The sequence below is a fragment of the Ictalurus punctatus genome, chromosome 4, assembly GCF_001660625.3.
Source record: "Ictalurus punctatus breed USDA103 chromosome 4, Coco_2.0, whole genome shotgun sequence".
Lineage (NCBI taxonomy): Eukaryota > Metazoa > Chordata > Actinopteri > Siluriformes > Ictaluridae > Ictalurus > Ictalurus punctatus.
This window is the reverse complement of record NC_071284.1, coordinates 32901047-32912499: the sequence shown is the minus strand read 5'-3', so window position 1 is coordinate 32912499 and position 11453 is coordinate 32901047. Positions and strand designations below refer to the sequence as shown.

General features: G+C 43.9%; 1 protein-coding gene across 1 annotated transcript in view; it reads right to left on the bottom strand.

Moving 5' to 3' along the window:
* Window positions 1–3316: 3316 nt before the first annotated feature.
* LOC108264139 (vomeronasal type-2 receptor 1) overlaps window positions 3317–11453 on the bottom strand; it is an 8563-nt gene continuing 426 nt past the window's right edge. Inside the window, exons 1-6 of the mRNA XM_017465443.3 lie at window positions 11374–11453; window positions 9106–9397; window positions 6778–7656; window positions 6189–6416; window positions 5636–5759; window positions 3317–4903 (exon numbers count right to left, since the gene is read on the bottom strand). The exon at window positions 11374–11453 is cut by the window's right edge and continues 426 nt beyond it. Coding sequence (XP_017320932.2) covers window positions 3843–4903; window positions 5636–5759; window positions 6189–6416; window positions 6778–7656; window positions 9106–9397; window positions 11374–11453 — 2664 coding nt within the window. The 3' untranslated portion in view covers window positions 3317–3842. The remainder of the gene's footprint in view (window positions 4904–5635; window positions 5760–6188; window positions 6417–6777; window positions 7657–9105; window positions 9398–11373) is intronic.

Sequence of the window (11453 nt, the reverse complement as noted above, 5' to 3'; positions counted from 1 at the left end):
AGTAGACAGATATAATAGAGAGAACAGTAACTCGAGAGGCTCTTGTTATCTTTATTTTTTCTTAAATCAGTGCAAATGTAACACCGATGTAAATCCGTTTTGATGATAAAATATTTTATAGTAGTAGCACAATATTTTTTTTTGTTTTTTTTTCGTGATTGGACAATTAGATCACATGATAGACCAGGCACATCCAGGACGTTTTTGGAGTGAGAGAGAAAGAGAGAGAGAGACGCATTCAATTTTTAAGCCTGTAACTCAACCCCATCTTGGAAAAACAGCCATTTACCTTGGAATTCCTACATACCTCAACCCCCAGTTCAGCATATGACGTCAAATCGACATGGCCACTCATCATCACCAGCGAATAAAAACATCCTTTCACCGCTTTAAATGAGTCTATAGTGGTATTTCATTTAGCTCAATCAACGCACACTTATTAGTCGGTTAAATCTACAGTGACGTCCCCCCCCCCCCCCCCCCCAGTTTATCGCTCAAACATCCCAAGCTTGAATATTACAGAATAACATCAGATATCCAACTTCTGAGGTAATCCGAATGCAGTGAGAGTTGTATGGAGTATACATGCGATAAAGTATTAAATGAATTCCAAAGATTATACACCGTATACATCTTCATGGGAATATAGAATGAACGATATAACTTGTTGCTAAACGAATCTGAAAGATTTTGCATGTGAAACACTATGCAGTTTAGAGAGAGCGAGAGAGAGAAGCGGTGTGAGTGAGTACTGTCGCTCCGATGCCATATCCGATCACGTAACTAACAGACAGAGCGAGAGACCAGAGAAAATTACCGTCATTACACAGCTTCTCACAGCGGCTCTTCTTTCAGCTCATATTGTACTGTTTGTTAAAGGGGCTGAGATTACCAGCGAGAACGGGATGTAGGTTTACTCACGACGGGCCTCGGGTATAAATCTGGATACAAGGCTTGATGGAGTTTTATTAGTCATTTGTATGCAGGAGCATTTACACACGAAATGTGGCGTTTCTGAAAATCCAGTTCAGTTCAGAAAAGTTCTACATTCACTCCCGAGGGTGCGTACATGTAAGTAAATGTACATATAAGTAGAATCACTTATAGTTACCGTAGAGCTACCGTGATTTTATAGAGTGATTACTGTGTGTAGAACTCGAGTGTCCTGCACAGATCCCTGACCTCACCCCCGCCGAACACCATTGGGTTGACCTGGAACCGGAGCCTCTTCGACATCCCGACTTCAGCGCCCGACCTCGACCTCGCTAACGCTCTTGTACCTGAATGAACACACATCCCCACAGCCACGCCCGTTTACAATCTAATGGAAAGCCTTCCCAGAAGACTGGAGCGCATTATAACAGCAAACGGGGAATAAATCTTGGAACGATGGAGGTGTTCGACCGGCACACGATGGCGTGATGTCCGGGTGTCCGCATACTTTTGGCCGCACCGTGTATGATATGAACGAGCGGGACGATAATACATCTTAAGTATCCCGACTATCCATACCTGTAGAGCGTCTTCAACCTTCTGCGCTGTCCATCATCATGACCTGATGATTCTCTTAATGCGTTCATGTTTAACCTGATACACCTGCAAAAAAAAACAACAACAACAACAACGTTCATTCGAATCAAACTGTATAAAACAGGACGTAGCAAACAGTAAGACCTTCGCTGTATCCTGCTCGGGGTGACGGTGGATCCGGAGCCGGTTGTTGTTGTTGTTGTTGTTGTTGTTTGGATTTTTGTACTTGACAGTGATCTCAGAAGCACTCTGCTGTGGAAAAGGTACCGCGAAATGAAGCTACTTTTACATGCCGTCAAGTATTAAAAAATAAATGTGTTTTATTTTAAATGAGAAGTCATTATTGTCCCGTTTTATGTGAAAAGTACACCGTCGTCGTGCCTGTAAACATCGTTTAATCCCTGTAGGTTTGCGGCTCACGTGCATGACTAACGTCACGTAGCTTGCTAACGAATGAATCGGAAGTAAAATGTCCTATAAATAAATAACTGCTGTTTAGCATTAGCTAGAAGTTTACTCGCTGCATTGCCGGTTTATGTCAGCTGCTGGAATTGATGCTAGTCTAACCTGGCGTTAGCGAAGAAAACCGGCTAGCTTAGTTCAATGTAGCCAGTTAACGTTAGCAAATTAGCGAAATTTACAAGTTAAATGGAGTCGGTGTCTTCTGGGAAGGTAAAGGAGATGCTTTATTTGTCTGTGAATATTAAACCATTTCATCCTCAAGTTCCAAACGTACAGCGTGTAATCCTTTAATACTTAGAATACCGTACTGGAAAACTGCGGTTGTATTTAGTCGGGGAAAAAAAACACTCAGGACGTGCTGATTATAAGGAAATAATTCACTTCGGGGCGTTAGCGGTGACTCCGCTTCATCACACCCGCCCATCGTTGATTATTTTCCTAAAACAGCACAACACTGAGCGTGTTATTTCTTCCTCTTTAATCGTAGTGTCCTGCTTTCGTAGTTATTGAGCACTCTTACACACACGTGACTGTGATACGTTTCACTGATCAGCATGCAGCAGATATTCTTCTCTGTGTGTGTGTGTGTGTGTGTGTGTGTGTGTGTGTGTGTGTGTTGCAACATCTTCCTCTAACGTAGTCTGCGCTCACAACCCCAAACACACTCACTACTCTGTATGTACTCATTCATTATTAAAAGCTTACCTCTCTGTGACATCAGTTCTGTTCCTTCCTTAGCCTCTGTGCTACCAGAACACACACACACACACACACACACACACACACACACACACACAGAGTCCTCCTCAGGCATGTCAGACCCTCAGAGTGTTTTGTTACCATCCAATTATAGAACAATCTCACCACACAGCTATAGTGAAAAATTGGTATGGTGAATGACACACACACACACACACACACACACACACACACACACACACACACGTTTTCTTTGTTAATTACAACACCGGTTGCTAGGGTATTATTTTAGCACTAGTCTGAAGTCGTCAGTATAACAATAACTAATTACGCCATGTGTTAAATCCATTCATTTCCTATAACAGCATAACATGCCGTGTTTTATAATTTATTATTATTATTATTACTACTATTATTATTATTATTATTATTCTACACTGTTATTTGCTGCTGTCTATGCTTGTCTATCATTCAAAATCGAAAAAATTATAAAAAATGACGTTACACCAGTTCTTGGCCTGCATCATGTCTACTTACTCTATTAGACTGTAATGTCTTTAAAAAAATAAATAAATAAATAAATAATACAATCTAAAGGCCAAATCTACTTAACATAATTCATTTATTCATTCAAAAGGGGGCAAAAAGGTAACAATCAATTTCTGAAATCGGCAACAGGATGAAATAAATATCTGTCGTATTACTCATATTGTGCGAAATACAGGTGGATATTCTGTGTTAAGACGATTAAATGATCCGCCTCGATGTTATTACTCAACACAAATGAAAAAAAAAAACGATATTCTAATGATATGTAAATAAAAACGAACGATGTTAACATTCGTTTCACAAAAATACAATCCAATAAATAGGATGGAAGCGCTCTAACGTCGTTTTTACCGAGAAGGCGAGACGAGACAGTGGCGGCGTTTACGTGAGAGTATAGTACCGAGGAGAAAAGCGTTAGCGTGAATCTTTCTGCTGTGCGCACTTAATAACATCCAGGAATTTTAGTTTGTCGTTTGCAGTCTCTACGTTTTTACTTCGTCTTACGCTGATTTAGAGGGATTTGTTTTTTTCTGTCCGTTCTCTTGCGATTTGTGTTAAATTTAAAGAATGAATGTTCTGGTTATTAGCTGTAGAAACGCGGGTCATCCGTCTATGGTGGAGATCGGGCCGTTGGTGCCGAGTGACGCGGACGTTCCGGTCGCTCCAGATTCAGGCCGTTTGGCCCTGGGCACCATCAACTCCTCCTTGTTCCTGTCGGGTTTGACTAGTAGGACGTAGCACTTGGGCAGGAAGATGCACGCGAGCAAGCCAAAGCTGGAAGCCAGGATGGCGAAGATCTGCACGGCCACCATGAACTTTCCACGCGTGCTCAGGTAAGCGGGGACGAAGGAGATCCAGACGATGAAGAACACCAGCATGCCGAAGGTGACGCACTTGCCCTCGTTGAAGTGGTCCTCGAGCCGGCGCGCCACGAAGGCGAACACGAACGCCATCAGCGCCAGGAGCACGTCGTAGCCGAAAATGCAGCAGATGAAGATGATGTTGCCCGGATCGCACTCCAGGATGATCTTGATGTTCTGGGCGGCCGTGTTCTTCACGGGACGAGGCGGGAGCAGGATGAGCCACACGGTGCAGGCTACGGCTTGGATCAGCGTGCAAACGATCATCATGGTCCTCTGTTGAGGAGGTTTGATCGGATCGATGTCGTTTTTCTGGGGTATGGCCGGGGCGATGGCCGCCGTGTCACCGCTCTGCTCGGAGGCGGCGGCCGCCGCTTTGGCCGCTTTAGCTGCCACCCTCATGGCTTTGATGGCTCTCGCTCTGAGCATAAGCAAAGACGATTTGCCCATGAGGGACGACAGAGCCAGGGCGAAGCCGAGCGCCAGCGCCACCTGGCTGGTCATGCAGGACCAGAGCCGTGGCTCACCCAGGAACACGATGGAGCAGAGGAACGTGACCACCAGCCCCAGCAGCAGCGTGAAGCTCAGCAGCGCGTCGTTGGCCTGCACCAGGGGTGTGTTTAGGTATTTTAGGAACACGATGGCCACCATGATGGTCAGGAGAGCGCCAAAAACCGAGATGACGATCAGTGTGATACCCAGAGCCTCACTGAAGTCCAGGAACTCGATGGTCTTGGGCACGCAGGCGTCACGGTTGGCGTTGGACCAGAAATCCTCACCACACTGAATGCAGCCTCTGGCGTCTGTGAAGAAGATTAAATCATGAATTGTCTATTTGTCCATTTCTCTATTTCTACTGTTCCCTCAATCGAACTGTTGTGATATTCATATACTAATTAACACCCACACATAGCAGTGGATACACAGATACACAAACATACACTTTATAACTACAGAATGATGTCCTTAAGAATTATTGGCACCCTTCATTTAAAAATGTATATAAATATGGCAATGATTGTGCTTCATGGTACGTTTATCTGCTTTTTAACTATATGTATACACATACAACATAGTCCTAATAATCATAATCATTTTTATGGTGTCACTGAACTGATTTTGTTTGTTTTTTGTTGTTGTTTACATATTGTTTGCTTATAATTAGAAAGTGTGCCAATAATTAGTCAATAATAAAATTTTTTTAAACTCATGGAACCTATTTTTTGTGCTTTATTACAGATTGATCAATATTTCTTCCACAAGACGGGTGCACAACGGCAAGTAAATCTTCCAAAGCATGAACTGTATCGACTTTATGGAAAGTATTTTGCGTGTATTGTGTGTCACGTGTGTGTAATTAGAGCGATCATGATCTTCGGCTTTTGTAATTCGATCTTTAGCAGAAAACATATGTGATTTTCCAGTTTATTGTATATAGCATGTATTAATGAATAAACAGACAACCCAGTGTATGTACACACACACACACACACACACACACACACACACACAAGAAGTGAACAGGAGAATCTGACCTGTTGTGTTGGAAATCTCTCCGTCAGCACACGGGATGCAGTCGAAGCAGCAGACGGGTTCTCCCTGCCGGATGCCCATACGTGTGCCGGGTTGGCATCTCTCGCTACACACCGAGCGCGGCGTCTGCAAAACCAACACATGCAGCAGTTCACACATTACAGATCACACGCAGAAGTTGCCAAGATGACATACAATCCCGATTTCAGTTCCTGGTTATAACACATACAAGGGGGGTGAATACTTATGCAAGCTACTTATACAGACCGAGACGTAAACTCATAACCTTCTGTTGAGTAAACAACCGTTCCCTCATCAGCCTCTATTTTTTCTCTTTCGAAGGTAACAAGGTTATAAATCTTCTTTTTTTTTTAAGCGCTGACACTGGAGACTCCTTCCGTAAACGTTAAATAAATATCTCTTCAGGAAGAAAACAAACAAACAAGGTAACCAAATCAATGATTACACACATTTGAAACTTTATGTATATGAACAAGCTGTTACTATAGAAACCATAAGACGTTCATATAAACCCGTGAAAAGGAGCTCACCAACCTGCAGCCTGTCGTTATGCCATATGATGGAGGAGTTGACGATGTGCAGCTTTTCACCAGCGGCAGCGGTGCTGTTGTAGTGTCCGATATGGACGTATGTGACTCCTCCATCTGAAGCCCTCTGCCAGTTAAGGATCTCATAAAACCCAGGCACTTCACCATCGTTGAAGGATATCTGCTCTCTGGTGTAGGGGACGCTGAAGCGCAGGTTTTTCAAGTAGTACATCAGCTAACGAGAGGGAAATGATGTCAGAACCCAGAGACACGGTACACCGTTGCCACTCTCTGTATCTACGTCTTTAGCGCTCTGAATATCTGAAGTAAAGATGTACACAGGACTGTTCTTTGAATCGCGCTCTCGCCGGCGTTGTTTTCCAACGCGTCCACTCGGTTCTACGATATTTCCCACAATATAAACAAACTATGAGCCTCATTTAAACCACCATGACTCTGACCAGGCAGATACTACAGACGAATGAACGCGCACTGTAAATTTATCGCACAGCACCGCACTTTCGCCTCGTCTTATATATATATGTAAGTAAACTCCTCGTACTCGCACTGGTTTTAGGAACACCTTATCTACTCACTTGCCAAGGCTCAAAGTTGGTGATGTCAGCACACGTGCCTCCGACAAAAGGTCCTTTCCCGGGCACGCAGTACTCCAGGTTGTGCAGGGCGTAGGCTACTGCGTACACGGCTTTATACACGTTATATGTCAGTCTCAACTGGGACACGTCCGAATACGTGTTATTGAGTTCCAGCAGACGTTCCTTCCCAGTGCACAAGCCTTGCGGTGCCAATCTGGCTGCTACCCGTGACGCTGTTGCGTTGCCTACCTCTGTGGCCAGCTGTGCGCGGGCGGCGCTCAGCGCTCGGCTGTAACTGAGCGTGCAGTTGAAGGCTGTTTGCCAGAACTCCTCAGTCAACTTGTCCTGGTAGGGGTCGATGTTAATAAGGTGCTCAAGGAGGCCCGGGATGTCTGCCCGAGTTATGGCGAAGCCGATCGTTCCACCCAGCATGGACATAACGTTGGGCTGGCGGGCGATGAGCGCAGACGTAATCCAGTTCTCGCTGGCGATCCACGTGCGGTTAGTGACGTTGTTGAGTAGCAGTTGTTCCACCAGCGGAGCCAGATCCACGTCAGATGAGAACACTACGATGATCTTGGCTGTGGAGTCCATGATGGTGCGGACGATGCGGTTGATGGTGTCAGGAGCGGTGAACTTGGGTAGCGTCTCGGAAAAGGAGATGCACACGCCCGCCTCCTCTACGACCTCTTTGAAACGCTTGATGCCGTATTTGCCGTAATCGTCGTCCGAAGCGATGGCGCCCACCCAGGTCCAGCCGAAATGCAGCACCAGCTGAGCCATGGCCACCGACTGGTGCTCGTCGCTCGGGATGGTGCGCAGGAAGGTGGGGTACTGGAACCTGCTCTCCAGGACTGAACACGAAGACGAGTAGCTCACCTGAGATGCAGACATTTAACAGTGAGGGTTTGGAATAAAGAGTATAAAGGATATAAATATGACTATAATTACCACGTAGGTCTTTAATGGTGTCCATGATTAATTTTAGAATTAAATTCACTTTTTTTGGTTTCGACGTCTTTCATTTTGATGTTGATCTGTTCTCCCTTTGGCTAACGCTTTCCTCCATTAGCCACAATGGCCGTTCAACTACTTCCTGACAGCGGTGCAGTGGGATTTATCTCTCACTTTATCTCTACCTAAAGAGAGTGATGCGGCGGCGCTTTAGTCCTTTAGTCTATCCAGCTCTCTGACCTCTTAGCTCAAAGAAACCCACATCCAAACTGTCCATGTCGTTCATGCTAATACAGTGAGCCCGATGTGTTGTGTTATAGAGCTGCACTGCATTCTGGGACTGTTCCTTAGTCCAGCGTTTGCGCCAACATCACCAGTGGTGGCTCAGTGATTAAAGGCACTGCGTTACTGATCTGAAGGTCAGGATTTCAAGCTACCACTGTCGGGCCCTTGAGCACGGCCCTTAACCCTCAACTGCTCAGTTTGTGAAATGATATAAATGTAAATCGCTCTGGATGAGAGCGTCTACCAAGTGCCATCAATGTAAATGTAGTCTAATGTCACCACCACTTCTACATTTGGGTTTGTTTTTACTTCTATTAAACTTCACTGTAACTGCGCCAACAATAACAAAGTCAGCACGACACACAACAACTGACTCCTCAGGGGAATGACGAAATCACAGCACCAACCAATCACATCACAAATACTTTATTATGAAGATATTTACCACGTTTCAGGATAACGTTTTGCTTTAAGGACGAGAGGTAGGACTGAGCATGTTTATAATCAGGTTATTACTATAGATCTTAGGAAACACTTTTACAAACTGCGTCGCTAGATACGTGATCGTTCTGATCTAAATCTGTTTACCCGACCTAGACTTGGACTAGAACCAGGATCAGAGTGCTTACTCACATAGTCATACAATATGAAAGACCAAACAGTAATGCAAATCAGCATTATTATTATTATTATTATTATCCTCAGTTCCTGAAACCAGTCCAAGAATTTATTTGGACGGTCGTGACTCAGGTGGTAGAGCGGGTTGTCCGCTAATCGTAAGGTTGGAGGTTCGATTCCCGGCCCACATGACGCCACATGACGAAGTATCCTTGGGCAAGACACTGAACCCCAAGTTGCTCTCGATGGCAAGTTAGCACCTTGCATGGCAGCTCTGCTACCGTTGGTGTGTGTGTGAGTGTGTGTGTGTACGGGTGAATGAGAACCAGTGTAAAGCGCTTTGGAACCACTAAGGTTAAAAAAAAAAAAAAAGCGCTATAAAAGTGCAGACCTTTTACCATTTAGGGCTGAGTACACATTGAGAGTTTAAGACAAAAACCAAACTCAACCCAGAGACATCACACACTTCACCTGTGGGAAGTAGTAAAGGCCGAGGATTCGAGCCGTAGCGACGGAGAGGTCACATCCCCCTGCTCCCACCATGGCGGCGAGAGGAGGCCCGTTCCCACAGCGGTAGTTGGGCACAGCCTCGTCCTGACCCGTCAGGTAGGTCAGAGTTCCTTCCACAGCTTTGGAGATGGTGAAGCATGAGTCGTAGATGACATATCCGAGGTCAGTGTTGGGCAGCAGGTCCTGCCTTTTGTTGATCTCATTGATGGCGAACAGCATCGTCTGCGTCCAGCGGAAAGTACGGAAATTAAACCTGTCCGAGACGCACAAGGAGATAAAGATTGCACAGCATGATTAAAAAAAATTTTAAAAAACGAATTCAGAATCAATTCAGCATCTCGATTATGTTTTTATTCTATCCGCAGGTGTACTTGGTAGTATAATGCACACATTCCGCCACTAGATGTCAGTATAATGCAACAAAACACGTCGCTTTACTTTCTCAAGCCTGGGCACTCATATAAATGGTGATGAGTACAAAACATTACATTATGTGATGATTGGATTAAATGATTGGATTTGCTCAAGACAGCTGCTTGTTTTCGGATTATATCACATCACACTATGTCTAGTTTTACACGTAGAAACTCAGGCCATTTATTTATTACTATTTTTTTAATTTGTACCTTTGAAAAAGTTTTTAAAAGAGTAGATACAATACATTTTTTAACTAAACATAGCATACATTTCTTTGCATGTGTGTGTGGTGTTGTTTTTTTGTCTTTTTTTTTTTTACCATGCTCAGCAGGCTTTTTTTTTTCAATTCTCTGAATTGGATATCACTGAATTAGATATCATAGCTATACAAACACTACCTTGTAAATGATCGTCTAATCATTTGTGCTGAAAGATTAATCGACTAATTACTCCCAGAGATCCTTTTTCTCCCCTCAGCCTTAAAATGAGGACTATACTGTACATATCATGTTACAGACTAGTTCATGGGTCTTTAAGGAAACAGTTTATATATAAAGAGAGTAGTGTTTGACCCTAAATGACCTTTATATTCATTCATCTCCCTCATATCCACGAAAGCAATAATATTGCGATGAACACGAACGTCTAAAAATCCATCCTGAATTGTTCAAAGAGTGTATTTTGTAATATGCAAAACAGATCATATTTATCATCAGATCGAATGTTGCTTCACTGGCAGCATGTTAAATTAACACAGTGTTGAAAAAATGACCTTCTTGTAGATCAAGTTAAAATGTTTTCGGATAGAGGTAAAGGAACAAATTTAACAAACATTTTTGGGCGTGGATTCCAGGCGTCATCACCCTCATCACCCAAGTCTGTAAGTCTGCTGCCCTCCCAGTGGATTTGCTCTGACTTTCAGGCATTTGAGCGAACACACAGCGCCACGGTCACGTGTTCGAACCTGTGCTCGGGTTACTGTGTGTGTGTGGAGTTTCGGTGTCTGTTCTGTGTGTGTTTCCTCCCACAATATGCAAGTAGATGGATTGGCTATGTGTGAATGAGTGTGTGAACTGGTGTCCCATCCAGAGTGTATTCCCGATTCTCACCCAGTGTTAATAGGACCCCAGATCTCCAGATCTCCCACGACCCTGACCAGGATAAAGTGCTTACTGGCGATGAGCGAATGAATGGAAAGATACAGAAACTTTAAAAACATCTGTACATCTCAGGAGAAACCTTTGGCTCGTTTGGATGAGGAGAAACACACACACATCGTACCATGTACTCAATAACAATACTGTGCTTTTAGGGAATTGGGAACGGGAACCATTTGAGACACAGGTATAATACGCCCGTCAGCGGTAACCATGGTAACCATTGATGAGCTACCGTTTTAACTAAATTGTACGGTAGCAGGTGGTTATTAAAAGTACAGATTCGACATCATTTATATCAGTATATTGACAGAAATATAGAAATAGCCGTTTTGAGACGGATAATTATCCTGTTAAGGACACTAACAGGTACTAATAGGACAAACATTTGCAAGTGTAACAGCTGGAACAGGAGCATGCTATGGAGATGCACTGCTTTGAGTATTGCTTAAAATATTACAATTCATCATCCTAACAATTCATCATCCATCATCCTTAATGATCCCACTCCAGGACAATCATGCATTTCCTCCCCCTCCCCAACAACAACAACAACAACAACATCAAACAAACAAATAAAAAGCTCTACCTGTGAAATATGTAGTAAAAGGGAAAGGGGTTAAGTGTGGCACGCCGGTTATTATTTTAACGTTACCCTTCGCAGCCGGACGACACCGGGTTGGACGAGGTGTTGGTGTTGGTGTCGGCGAGCCGGTTGTGCACGGAGAACATCCC